A 14,898-nucleotide genomic window follows, 5' to 3' on the forward strand; every position below is an offset into this window, starting at 1 on the left:
CACAATTTAGAAAGATGAAGGCACCCGCCAGGGGCACTCTGGTGAGGAGAAGAATATCGCCGGCGAATGACATAGAATGATGTGTTGTTACACCCGAGGCAGAGACAGTTGTCATCTTCAAGATCTCACCAAAGACACTCATAAAGAGGTGAGAATGGGGAGACAAAGGGAAGCCAGGGTGCTTCGCATCCTTGTGCGGCTATTCCTGTCACCAGAACAAGATACGCTTACTTGTTTTTATCTACTGTGAACCCCCTACCAAAGAAAAAAAAATCCACCAGCTACCCACCTATATGTGCACTAAAATCACACCTCTTCCTTCAGCATTACTCTACACACCTGTCCACAGAATGCTTTTCCTTTTTCAAGTCCAGTCCCCCGCCCCTTCTATCTATCTACTTCCCGACTCATCTTCCTTCCTCTGCAAAATCACGACACTCTCAGTTCTTGTCACCCGATCCCTCTTTTGCTTTTTCTACATTTTTTTTTATTAGTCATCATACTGTTGCTCATCCTTTCGTTCCTTCGTATGTCGTCCATGTTTCCTACTTGTCAAACGCGTGTGAGTATGCGATGTACGAATCACGCATCATCATCATCATCATCATCATCATCATCATCATCAATCATAAGCAATCATCATCATCATCATCATTCCCTACTTCACCCACTATCATTCTTCAGGCCAATATGGCAGGCAATGGTTTATGGCGCTGTGCCGATTTTTCAAACCTCTCGCACTAAACAGACTTTTTTCCTGTAGCACTTCGAAACTTTATAAATGCGGGTTCAGCAAAAGCAAGAATATTTCACAGAAATGCACAGAAGAAATTTTGGTAAAAGCTGCACCACAATGGCTCTAATACTCGCTAAAGGCACATCAAGTTGCCAGGTTCTTCAGCCATGCAAAGCCCGCTACAACTCAGAAAAGATTTTTTAATGGGCGAGATTAAATTCTTACAGGTTCGCAGGCTGAACAAAGACTGCACAGAAAACAGCTTTTCCTCAATATGAGATGAAAGAAGAGGGATTACCCAAGTCCCCGGCATTTCAGTTCTTTCTGCGCCAGTAGAAAGTTACATCATGCAGAATGTAAACAGGTAACTACATCCAAGGTTCGACAACAAAAGTGGTCAGTGCGCGCGCACACACACACACAGGTGACTTACCATGCAAGGCATCAGGTATGACGAGCAAAACTGAAAGATGCTAAGTTTTTCCATTGGGCTTTTCCCTTTATTAACTGCCTAAGGAACTACCGAACCTTACATATTTCTGGCTGCATCGCCAAGAAGATACAGAAAAAACTTTGTACTGAATCTCAAGAAATGATAATGGGAAAGCTGGACAGGAAGGTGAAAGATGGCCGTTTGACAATCAAGTTATATCTTGCGGAAAAGTAGGGCGAGCGGTCCTAAAAGTTCAGCTCGTGCTGGAGTCAATCGAAACTTTGTTAAACAAATCTCAACTGCTGCACCACAGAGCTCGATTTTCTAGAATGTTTGGAAGATAAACTGAGTTCGCTCACGTGTCCCTCCAGCAAGTGCCGACTGGACGGCCTCGTGACCCTGTGTTTCTTTTAGAAATAAATGTCTGGATACGCGGACGCTGAGGAAAACTGTGAGCGAATTCTTTACCGTATAAGTTCATTTGAAATTTTACTATCTAATTATCTAAAATACTACACATTCATAAAGCAAACTTTCAGTTCATTAGCAATGTCAGCCTCTACCAATTTTTGTAAACATTTTCTGATGAAATCATACGTATATTATGTCGTCCTTTATAATTTTTGAAACAAAATAAATAATAATTATGTCCACCAAAAGCCAATAAACCTGTTCTCATATTCGTAAAAAGTTCAACAGATACCGTGTACTGACTAATCTCTTCATCTTTATTTTCTTGCATCACAATGCATTCTGCTGGCTTTCCTCTTCATCAAACAATCTCTTCTTTCATTTAAAAATTCAATTCTATCAAGGATTTGAGTGAAACCTTGATACAACATCACAAAACCGTTTAAAAGGATGTTAAAATCTGTGTAATATACCAATATGTCTTGGTATGTTGTAGAAATTAACTAACCTTCGATTTCCTAAGTCTTAAAAGAAAAAAAAATATCACGAAAACACTGATAAATCTGTTCCTTCTTTCTGAACTGAAAACGTTTTAAATGAAAATAAATGGAGAATTGTTTTTTAATGGATTTTTTTTTGAGACACGTTTTACAGACTCTTGTATAATAAAAATGTAATAATAAATTCGATCGTCAGAAATAAATGCAAGCTTGATATGTCAGGGAACAATGATGTATTTGATGCATGACACATGGGCATTAATCATCAAAGTTTTTTTAAAATATTTTTGTGTGCTCCCTGTGATGCACTGGTCACGTATGCTTTGTGATCTTCTAAACATAACAGGAATGAATAAAAAGTGAAATATGAAAGACATAAGAAAAGTCCCGAATAATTTTGAAAAAACATAGTTTCTTGTCTTCTTGACTTTAAAGCTTAAACAGCTCTGAGAAGATTTACTTTTCAAAATTTCTAACAATTGACTTTTTACAGTTAGTAACCCCCGTTTCTTAAAAAAAGATATACACAGTGGTTTAGAAGATATATATTTTTATTACTTATTCATGTAAACATTTTATATGTATAATGAAACACTGCTTTAGTAAGTCAGAGAGACGGTCACACTAAACATTATTCTACTCTTCAGCTGTAAAGAAAAAAATGTAATAAAATCAGCGGCATTACTTATAAAGATTAAAAATTCAGACATATCTATATAACCACAGCAATATATTCAGCTACACAAGAATATACAAAGAAGTCCTCCCGTTCGGCCTATTTTTTCATTTTTTTGTTGTTGTTTATTTACCTAACGTATCGTTTGTTTAGTGAATGAACATTCCACTGTGTTATACATACCAAATAAGTCTTTTGAATTATTAAGCAAGATCCATTTTAAACAAAAATACAAAATAGAAGCCCGTTAACTGTATTCTTTTTTAGAGACAACAGCGATAACTCCGTGAAGTGTTTTGAGTAAATCAGCATAATATCGAAAAGTCCAAAACGAAGTCCACTAATATCTATTACTCGCATAATAGTTTCTTCTTAATTAAAAAAGTCGCCAGGTTAAAACATAATTATGGCAAGTTTTCTTTCTGATATACACACATACATGTTTGTGCATACCTCTGCCACTTTGCATCTTCTCTCTCTGTGCACGTGCGTCTGCACGCGCCCTTTTCCTCTGTATTCATAATAAACCAAAGTGTTTGCCTCGCCAGAGGGAGGAGTGGCCCTGAGCTTCAAGCTCTTAGTTGAATCTCTTATCTCTTTGATCTCACCTTTTACCTGCAGCGGCGCGGAAGTTTGATGTACATAATGTCATACACACATCCAATGCACTCCTACAAAAATGGGGTTCGGGTGGCAGATGGGGTAGGGGGGAAGTGAGGGAGGAAAGGATCTTCCTGACGAATATTGATCAAACCGGCTTACTCATCTACCGCTGCTCTTATGAATTTCGTCTGAACTTTCCCTTAGAATATTTAACTTCGTGCGCATGCACGTGATGCTCGTGCTCTCTCGCGGCTTGACGTTCGGCTCGGCTGACGAGCGCGTGAGATGTAATTAAACCGTGACGATCCTCCCCGCCCACTCCGTCAGCTTTTAGACAAGCGTGTCAACCTTCCCCGTGCCCCTCCTCCCCATCTTTTTTTTTTTTAAACCTTCCTTTACAGACTGGTCGTAGTTGTGGTACAAGCGCCGGCTGTCTGCCTCCCTTCACCCGAAACCGAAGGCCGTAACCTTTGGTCTTGGCACGCCAGTGTCGCTAATCGCCCTGCAAATTACCCTGCTCCCTAATTACATCACAAGGGCGGGCAACTGCACCGTTGGACGGAGAGGCGCACTAGTGTGACGTCACCAGCTATCCGACCCTACAGCCAATAAGTGCTGGTCTCTAAACTTAGGCTGAAGGCGATATTTTATTTCTTCCTCCCTCTGTAGTGTTGTTTGTGTTTGTGTTTGTGTTCATCGCGCGCTCTAGTGAGTAAATAAACAAATAAGTGGATGTTGGGAGCTGCTGGTCAGGAGAAGAAGTAGGCTGGGAAGGAAATGCGGTTCCAAAAGATCACATTTCTCACTTTCTTCATGTTTCAATCAAAAGACAACCAGAAAACAACAGAAGCTCTGGAATGAATAAATAAATAAATGGTGAAAAACTGCATGCTGGTTATTGAGGAAGAAAAATGTGGGCAGCAAAGTGACAGCAGAATAAGCAGAAAAAAATTGAAATAACAGATTTCATCAGATTAAAGCTTACATTATTCAACTTTTTTATGGTTTCAGTAAATAAGTAAAGAGCAGCAACAGTAAGACTAAATCCGACAAAGTTGTTTTTTATTATTTAGAATTGTTCACAGGAAAGCGCAATTCATCTTACTAAGAGATTTCTTGAAAGCAGACTCAGGGTAAAAAGATGTTTTTGAACACACCAGTGATTCGACTACGAAGACTGCAGGTTTACCCTAAGGGGTGAATAAATAATATGTTTAATGTGAAGGTCCTTCAACATTGTCAGTCCTAGTCTAACGATGCACGTGCCGACATGAACTTAATGCTCCATCCATCTTAACGAACAGAATGATGTAAGAAACTGAGAAGAAAACAGACGAACAGGTTGCTTTATACACGACTCCTGTCTTCCTTATCATTGATCTTGAGCAAAGGGACTCGTGTAATTGAAGGGATATGTGATGCCAAAGCCTTGCAAGGGCCTTTGCCAATGCCTTGGGGTCCGTCCACGTGGTGGCGTCTGCACAAAGAATGGAGGATCGTCTTCCACTGGCTGTTAGAACTGTGGCTATCAAAACCATGCGTTGTCTCTTATTCTCCATGTTTCACATTAAAAAAAAACTTGTTTAGCAAATAACCAGCAACCAATAAATGACAAGGTATTTTATGTTTACAGGTGGGCAAGCGAAAGGCGCTGAGTCACGAAGAATCATGTCCACGAATGGACAACAACAACAACAACAACACCGTGCTTACCTCAAGAAGGCTACTTAAGAGAACGTGGAACAGCAAACTAGAAACAAGCCAAAACAGTCTTCCTACCCATTACAACACATATCAAATACAACAGATTAGATACCTCTTGTCCACCGGAACTTTTTTCCAACCCTTCTCCAAGTCCGCTTGAACTTTGCCTCGCCGAGGACAGGCGTGTTTTGAAATCAACTATTATTTTCTTTTAAAAGCGGATAAAATAAGTTAATCTGTGGGAGTTTCATTTTTATTTCAGGAAGGATCGGGTAGTATCTCGCCATAATTATAAAGTGTATGACCTCTGTGGAATGATTGGATCGCAAAACGTGCAAGTCGTGCTTTACAAAATCGAGCTCCACCCAATCCCCGTGCACCCCAACTGTCTTTTCTCTTCTTTCTCTTCCGTTTCTGCAATGTTTCAGCTAACCCAGTTGTAACTGGTGCACTTTACGTTGGCGGTAGAAATGCCATCACGAAAACTTTAAGCAATCGTTCAAAGTTGTTATCCTCATAATAAGAACAATGGAGGGTGAATCACAAACACTTGATTATTTTATACTCTACTGCATCAAGATTGCGTCTAGTCATCAAATCACACAAAGCTACCCTCTCCCTCCAACCCTATTACAAGAACAGACCTAGCAAACAGGTAAGACTCGGCTTTTCTTTTCAATTTTTTTTTTTGAGGGTTAGCAAGGGAAAAGAGGTGGCAGGTGAGTGAGCTCCCCTTGCATGGGATGCTGGACTTGGATGAAGGACGACGGAAGTATGGATGCGGAAGGACAGAAGAGAACTGTCAAGTCTGTTTGCCAGGGACGGCGGGGTCAGGCTCAGGTGACGTGTGCGCGACCGGTGTGACGTATTGGCTGTTCCTGGCAATGCATTTTCCGCAAGCACTTCGCGCACCAACTATCAACAGCAGGACATGCATAGTCAGGTGTGCGGACAACAGCAAACAAGAACACGTACAACTCATACTATCTATGAAGGGGGTTAGGGAGGGCGTGGGGGGCTGGTTGAGAGCCCACACACAGGAGTCGAGGGCTCTAAGGTTTTCACTGAAAGCAGCTGTGAGCAAGGCTAATACCGGGCGCGTTCTGTTGCCCCGACAACAACTTGCTGATAAACGCACTTTAACAAGTTTTAAACTGGGGATTTACAAAAGCTAATAAAAATAAGAGAAGATTCTGAAGTTAATCCGAATGCAAGACTATGCTTTGGCTACACAACTTTTAGCTTTCCCTCAATCTCTTCTTCCCTTTTTCTTCCTTTTGCTTCTCTTCATCTTTTTCTCTATTCTAGCAACTAGTAAAACTTCCTCATTAGTTCCTTATAAACGATTTTGTACTAGCCTGAGATTGCCTGGGGTCACCAACTGCATCTGCTGTTGTTGGGAATGTGTGTGTGGGGAGAGACACTATTTCAACATGTACATTTATATTATCTCTTTTATATCATGTATATGTATATATTATTGCTAGTAACAGCACTATCTTGAATTGCCTCTGCGGATCAATATTGTATCGTAATCCTCGAAATCCGAAATAATAACAATCATGAAAAATTACAGAAAGTATTCGTGATAAAATAATGACAGCGCTATGTTCTATTAGCAAAGTCTGAGCTTAATTTCAAGCTCTCGTTATGTGTGCCAGTAACATAACCAGTCAAGTGGAGTTCCACTGAAAACACATGATCTGAACATCTAACCACCAGAAAATAATGGGAAGAGTTGCCTGCTTTTTCTGAAAATGATGGAGATTTCAATAACTCACTGACATTTGCACGGTATGGGTCAATGTCCCTTCAACGGTTTCAATCGCCGATTGAGAGTCGAGCCTGCGCCGCTGACGGTTGGGGTCGTGGACAGAAACAAACCGAAAAGCATCGTCAGGCATCTCGGGGCGTCTTCCCTTACGAGCCTCGTTTGTCTTACGAGCTCAGTTCGTCATACGAGAGCCGTTCGTCTTGCGAAGGCCACTCGTCTTTCCGACACTAGCAACCACAACGAGTCCTCCCACCGCCGACCTCCTCTTCCAGGCCCCGTTAGTCTGTCTACGTGCCTTTGCCGCCCTTCCGACGACTTGATCGACGACGGTGTTGAGGTAGGAAGCGAGGCTACCACGGCGTCTGACAGCAAGCAGGCTGCTGGTGGTGTCATCACTAACGAAAGAAAGCGATGGCGAAGAACGGGTATCTCCATCCAGCTTGTGAGCTTTTCTTTCCTGTTAAAATCTTTCCATTCTCTTGTCAGTCGATGCTCCTTAGCTGACCATTAATTTTTCTCCGCCTGCATCTCTGTCAGATCCTCCCGAGGTGTCAATGTCAATGTTCCGTGTGCCACTGACTACGGCTCAACACCAAGATGCTCACGCTTGCGCTGGCATCAGCCTCCAAATAAATATCGCGGCTTGCAAGAAATCAATGATTTTGTATTGGGAGTCCTAAACGGGAAAGAACCACGTGTTCTCTCGAATAAGAACGCACGAAACATGTGTGTGTTAAAAGCAATACTTGGCACCAGTCCTCTAAGAGAAAAAGAGGTAGCATGAGTCACTGTCTCTCATAAACAAGATTAACAGAGAAGGTGGCGACATTTATGTTTCTGTGGGTTCCCTCCCATGCTGGAATAAAAGGAAATGATGAGGATGATAAACAAGCTAGACTGGCAGTAAAACACCAATCATTAAGTCACCAACCTTAACATTACTCTTTCACCAGTAGACAGAAAAACAGCTACCAAGCCAGCAATAAATATAATGTGGAAAGATAAAATCAGCAAAAATGATGGCAAAGAAAGAAGAAAATTAACAGATGACCAGCCTAACAATACTCTACTTTTCCATATATCTTTGGCGGAGACATTGTGCTTTATACATTCCCACTTATTATCATTATTATTTGATCAAGTGCAACTGCTCCCGAGTACTAAGCTGTCACAGAGCTGATATATACTGGCAGGGTGTAAATTTTTCTCTAAGCTAAAAAATATAGACAGTCAACGTGTAAAGCCATTTTGTATAAATCAGCCCAAAGAAAGCTTGCACATAGTGATATTGAAAGTCCCAGCTTTCTTAGCATGCACTGGTGTTATGCAGAGAGTTGCACACTTCAGTGTCTGACTTGATATATATATATGTGACTGACAAAGATATAAATCTTATAATGTCTTTAAACTTCATTCTTCTTTTAATTTGTCGAGTTTTTCTCGTCTATTGGTGACATTTTTTTTCATAGAAAAGGCGTGAATAGTGAGATCGTCTTACCCCTTTTTACTTCATTTATTGACCACCTATACAAAACTCTAAAATGTTTATCTCCTACGTTTTATATCCTATTTGTGAAACTTTTTTCTAAAGTTTGCTGTCTATGTTAACTTACTAAGAAAAATGTAGATACTACCAGTCGAATTATAACTTGTAAGAACATTGGAAAAATAATAAACGATTACGATGGGCCCGGAAAGATGGATTCGGCGGCCCTGACAGAAGCTCAAATAATTTCCCCAAGTTACTAATCGTAACTTATCCTCCGAATCCGGTATCCTGGAAATCGGGCACAGACGTAGCTGAACGCTGTCCGGGAGGACCGGCACTCCTGGATGTGCGAATGACGCTGGCACTCTCCTCCCTGACGGACGGTGACATGTGAGAGACATGTCAAGTGTCACAGGACCAGCAGCGACCAAGAACTTTAATCTCTAAATCTGCTGGAAATAGAAGGGAGGGAAGAAGGAGGGAGCGTGAAAGGAAGACGTGGACGGGAGAGATGGGAGCAGGAGAGCGCCTGGCCTGGAGTCAGTTCGGGAGGTTAAGACGACGCCCCAGAGTAATGTCGGGATTGCATGCGGAAGATAACAAGACCCGTAACTCTACCGTTGGAAGGCGCAAATTGTTAACCTAGCGGTCACCTTCTCTGTTTTGCGTGGCTTTTGGCCATCTATCGCCAGCCGTCCTCTACCGAAGCAATACCCCTGACACAAAAAACGGCTTTTTCTTTTTTTTTAAAATAAGGTACCGCTAATAATTTAAGACCACTGAACCCTCGGACCATCAGTGAAATTGAAATGTATGTTTCCATAATCAGAATAACGCAGACAACACAACCACAACTCGCACCCAGACACTCCTGGCCTCGCTGTGGTGACAAATGCTGAGAGTTACGGGTCTTGGCAGTCCTGACAAGCATCTCCAGAACTCGCTAGAACCACTTTCACGGATGACTTATCAAACGATACACTCCACGACTGCTACCTTCAGCTTTTTACAGATTGAGATCCGAGTCCTTTAAAATATGAAGAAAGAAAAGAAAAAAATGGAAGAAATGAACGAGAACAGAAATGTTGATTTACGGTGACGTCTGGAAAAAAAAGGTCCTGCAAATCGCTAGCTTTGTTACGGTGGAAGGGTGATGTCCCTTGAAAAATCCAGCTCGCCAGGTCTTATCCCATTCGTCATCGTCAATTTAAAACAAAACAAAAATAACAGTGCGGGCATTCCTTAATAGAAGCTTACGGTCGATGGAGCAAAATAAGTGGAGCTCACGAGAGCTGTACACGGGCTCCGCAGGGCAGCGCCAAATGCACAAAATGGCTGTTACAATCTTCACGCTGCAGGAATCTGTCGCGCAAGCATCCCCTAGTAATAAAGGCCCTAAAATTTCCTTCGGAAACAATTTGAACAGCACAGCGGCGGAGCTTTTAGTGGGAAACCCGGACTGCGACTGACCTCCTCCTTTGCTGCCGCAGTCGTTGCATCTGACAGGTTGGTTCGGATCCAAGTCACAAAGGCGCAGGAGAAAGATGGAGGCCGCGATCTCAGGGTGCGGGCTACTAATTAAGACCTGGCCAACGTATCCCACGGAGATCTGCAGCTGCGAGCGTCCGGACCGAACCACCCTCCGTCCGGCAAGGACCTGACCATCTGCGACCTCACCGAATTTCGGGGTCACGAAACATCAATTCGGCCCAGCAGCAGCTCAGCTTCCGAAAACCCTGCGGATGCCGAGGGCGAGAGAAAACAAGAAAACACCAGAGACAGTAGCCATGGACTGGGAATAAAGCTGCTTGAGGGGCAGCTATGGACCGGACATAGTGCGAATTACAACCCCGGACGTCACCAGATCCCTTGCGGTCCAGGGACTACGTTTTGTCCAAAGACACCGCTTCCTGTAGCTGTGGATCCGAGGTAGAGGGACCTCCACGGTAGTAAGATACCTCGAAGGTCAGCCGCCTGCGTGTACAGAGATGTCATAAGGTCAGAGTGGATGGCAGGCGGACTTCATGTGGAAAGAGTCTAAGAAATCGTTGACATCAAGACAGCGGGTCTCTACACTGTCTGCTCTCCCCAAACCTTTGTTTTTTTGTTTTGTAACACGTTGGCATTTCCAATGAAACCTGCAACAGTAGTTTATCCTCCACCCACTCATTTCTCGCCATAGGAAACATATTTTTCACTTTTACTCTGAGAAGAGTAGAGGTAACGTAAAGCGGCTGTGAAATTTTAAAAAAAGTTTGAGATATTCGCACTTAGAGTCTATGTTTACTTTTATAAATATGAAGCTTGGTGAACTATGGGTGATGTAGAGGTCTGTTTGAGATGAATCATGTAAACAAAGTAACAAACCGAACAAACAAACGCACGCACACTACAAACACCAAGCGAACCTGCTGAAACCCCAATACCTGGGTTTTGTTAGACAGTAATAGAAAAGTAAGTTTTACTGTATCTTAAAACAGGGAAGCAAGGACTCCATCAAAACACTGGAAGGGTCCAGAAAAAACTTACTTGTTGTTAAACTTGATGTATGTGTAGCGTATATCTACCACTGCCTTGTTGTCGTCCTTCTCTGCAACAGAAAAGGAAAAAACTCAATATATATATATACTGATTTAATGAAGCATACAATTGCACGAGCTATGTCACGTGCTTGCTTTCAGACTTGATCACTGGTGTGGAGAGGGGACACAAAGCTGCTTAATAAGAAGTGGAAGTATACAAAAGTCGTGTTGAAAAGCGCCCCTCTATTCTTGGGAACTAGAGTACAATGTTACTAAAAATGTTGGGATATTTTTCAAGTTTACTGATGTGACCTAATATGAAGAAGATTCTCATACGAGAAAAACGCAACAACACACAACAAACACACAACTTTATTCTCTCCCTTTCCCCAGTGACTTTTTCTCTCTTTCTCTCTCTCACAGACATATTTACAATTCGTAGCACAGCTGCACACACCATTTGATGGTCTATATTACTTCTGACAAAATTTGCTAAGCGCCAGCTAGACACTTGAGGGTTTGCAGCTAACGGCGGACTATCACACATCCTCTGGCCTTACTCTTCCCTTTTCTCTTTAATCCACATGCGCAATATCACCCATTCACGCGCCAATTAAACCGCAACAAACTTTCTGAATTTCAGACCACGACACCATCACATCCGTGCTACCTGCACAACATGGAACTGATCATAATGTAACGATACATCAATCAATCGCAGAAAACATCAATCAACGATGCTACTTGCTAATCACAACAAGGACATAATCTCGCAGAATCTCTAGCAATGGCTTGGAAGAAAAAAAAAAAAAGCAATAATAAATAAATAAAAGGCCCTGAGCCACCGCGCACCATCCCTATCCACCAGTTTCACCCTCGGGGTGGATACAACAGAAGAGGGTAGAGAATCGTGTCCTGTGGGCGGCTTCAAGGGTCAGCGAGAAGCCAAGCGATTACCGAGGTTCAAGCGACTCTGAGCAGCCATGCGGCCGCAGCTGTTTCCGGCGCGGCGCTGTATTTCCATATCAAGCGGCCGGCAGCTGCAGCAGGCGCAACTGGTGCCCGGCTGTCGTCACGTGATGGCTGCTGCCGTCTGGTCTTCTGGCTAAAGCTGCACGGCCATTAGAGCTTGGGTGGCTATGCATGAAAATGCCGGACAATTTGGGCAGATCGCATGTGGCATAGCAACGACTAGTCTCAGGTCTCATTTACACCCCACTCTGGTCTGCCACCACTTGGGTTTTAAAAGTTTTAGGTTTTTTTTTTTACTGTTCCTTAAACTCTGTGCTCAACTCTTGAAAAACCTACCATCCAAAAAAGCTTCAGATGCTAAAAAATTGGAGTATGAGGGAAAAAAAATTTCTTCTCTATACTTGAGTCACCAACTTTTTCAAAACTATCCTCATCGTCGTCTTCCTCTTCCTCCCAAACCATTCGCGAAACTTTGAAAGTAGTCATGATGGTGTCATGGAAATAAAAGGTCTAGAGGGTAAGAGTAATACACTTTTTTTTAATTTTATCATATCTTTCCATTTAAAATCTCAAAGAGCTCTTCTTTTGTTGCCTATCTAAAAGATTTAATTGAGTATGACTTTAATATTAACTAGCAAGTTTATTTTCTTACCTGTCCATTATTTAAAATCTTATTTTGGGTTTCATACCGTTCTTCCTTCTCTGCTTTTTTCCCCTCCCTAGACCACAAATAAAAGTGACCTAACTGACTTTTCACCTTCGACATTGCTGAACCTATGTGAAGTGATAGGCTAACTTGTGCTGGAGCACAAAATACAAAGCATTAAACGAACCTGGAGTTTGGGGATAGGGGAAGGGGGAAAATATCCTAAAATCTCACTTTATCTTGATCAGAAAACCGCAACACATTTTCACAAGCACCTGTTAAAAACCGTAAAGTATTAGGAAACCTGTCATTTAATTTAAAAGTTCCGTCATTAACATTAAAAAAAAGGACTGGTTACTGTGTAAACCAGGAAAACAAAACAAGAGAGAGGCGCAGAAAGAGAGAAAGAAGGAGACAGAACGAAAGTTCATCGTTCCGAAGCCCTACGACGGGCAAAACTTCACTTCTTCTTGATTTTCTTGGACAAACAGAAGGAGAAGGACCTAGGGAAGCCCCGCAAGCTCCTAGGCCAGAAGCCCTGCGACAGACTGCACCAACCAACGGCTGGCTGATGAGGCCGCAGCTGGCGTCCCTACAACTACATCCAGCCTCCCAGTCAGTGGCCTGCTTAGCGCCCTTGTCCGCGCAATCTCTTCTCGTCCCCGCTTTCAATCCACGTGGCCTTACCCACCCTACATCCTTCTTTTCTTCGACTTCTATCTTTTTTCCATCCTTTTTTTCGTTTCTTTCTATTCGTAGAACATTTGTTTCGTTTTTCTTTCTTTCCCCAAAGTTTTTGTTTCTTACTATGGGGAAAATGGCGACCGTCATTTCCCTTTGAGCTGAATAATTTTGTGGAAACTTTTTTAGGTTCAAGTGACCAAAGCGGACACTGATTGAGACGCACGCCATTCACTCTCCCTCCCCCCCCCCATCTCCTACTGTACTCTACCCACCAACTTATCTTTCATCTTCGTTTTCGCTTTCTTTGTATTTCAGGAATCTCGTGGACGGATCGCCTACCAATAAAGAACCCTACCAAGATGTTCTCTTTGTTGAAGTCGACGGTTGACTTAGCGTTCAAAGACAGCGCTAACAACTTCAAAGCAACCCTGGAAAATAAAACACGTTCGTTATGATGTCGAGTAGTCTGGTTGTCATGGAAATATAAAAAAAGGCGAACGCGCGGTAATGCTACAGTCTGTAGAAAACGCAAAACTCCAGCCGGGGAAAAAAAATAAAACAAACAGCAACGTGAAGCGAAGTGGAAGGAAGCCTCCAGCAACCTCTAGCCATCGTGCGACTGTTTTTACCACCAACCCCCCCTATTCCACCATCACCCTCCCTCCGCGCTGGACAAGCCTTTTGTATGGATGGTAGCAGCCAACAAGAGGCCTGACCAAGAATTGCGTGTCCTTTTCCCGTCGCCATCATGAGTCGTCCAACGGCCGTGCGCCACAAAACCTGATCGTCGCCGTATCACGTGGCAAGAAGACACAGACGGAACGGTTCACAAACAAAAACCCTTACAAGGGTGATTGATGTATGGTTCTGGCCTGAACACACGGCAGGAGAAACATCTAGGGTCCACGGCTGGATTTCATATCGAGACTGCGGTCAGATAATTACAGGGTGGTTAAAACGATGACCTTTGACCTGGGTACCGTGTGCACGACAAAGTAACTATATAAGGCTTAGTTAATCCGTTTCTTTCGCGGGAGCTTGTGTTTCGTACGTAAGACAAAGGTTATTGGTTTGACCTGGCTGTCAATGGGTTCCACTCTATACCCTAGATGTGAAATCCAAGCTTTGGATGCACAGGTAGGCGCCAGGTGGACAGGCAGTAGTCGGCTAAAATGCAGGGTTTGTGGTGCAGGAGTGCGCTCCACATTCAGGTGTTGGAATGAATCTGGCTAGACATGTCGCCCTCAGACACGGGGATGTTGCCCGTTAACATGAATGATGAGTACAGGTAAGCATTACAACCAACCTTTGAAGATCAAACGCCTCAGCCAGGTAAATCTTATCTGTGCCTTCAATATCCCTACCCCCAAAAAAACCCTGCTCTCCATCCAGTTCATATTTCTGAATGACGCACAAAATGAAAGGAAAACCTCACAATAAAAAATAATGAATAATGAAAGTTTGACAACTTTTTGTAGCCTGCCATCAAGCAAACAGTAAGGAGTTAGTGAAGGTGGAGGGGGTGGAGGAGGAAAGAAAAAAAGAATGTATAAAGAAGGGTTCTCGGACGGTGGTGCGTGCTCTTCCCTTATCTAGTCGAGATCTGATTTCCAAAAGGCCTGTCGAGCGCAACAGATCCTTAAGGTCAAGCTTGCCACTGGAGACGCCGGTGCAAAGGTCAAAGAACCCTACCTTCTAGTCGTGCCCCGAAGGTAGTCCGGTCCCTCCGGTACCGCTAGGCGCGTCCG

At 42.9% G+C, this 14,898-nt stretch overlaps 1 protein-coding gene across 1 annotated transcript in view; it reads right to left on the bottom strand.

Annotated features, from left to right (window-relative positions):
- The window catches only part of LOC112565006 (receptor-type tyrosine-protein phosphatase N2-like), a gene marked incomplete in the record, with an annotated part of 155,606 nt that overhangs the window by 85,866 nt on the left and 54,842 nt on the right, over positions 1-14,898 (bottom strand). The window contains 1 exon segment of the mRNA XM_025240212.1: positions 10,856-10,916. Within this exon segment, the coding sequence (XP_025095997.1) occupies positions 10,856-10,916 (61 nt within the window).

Source organism: Pomacea canaliculata, linkage group LG5, assembly GCF_003073045.1.
Source record: "Pomacea canaliculata isolate SZHN2017 linkage group LG5, ASM307304v1, whole genome shotgun sequence".
In the NCBI taxonomy this organism is placed as follows: Eukaryota; Metazoa; Mollusca; class Gastropoda; order Architaenioglossa; family Ampullariidae; genus Pomacea; species Pomacea canaliculata.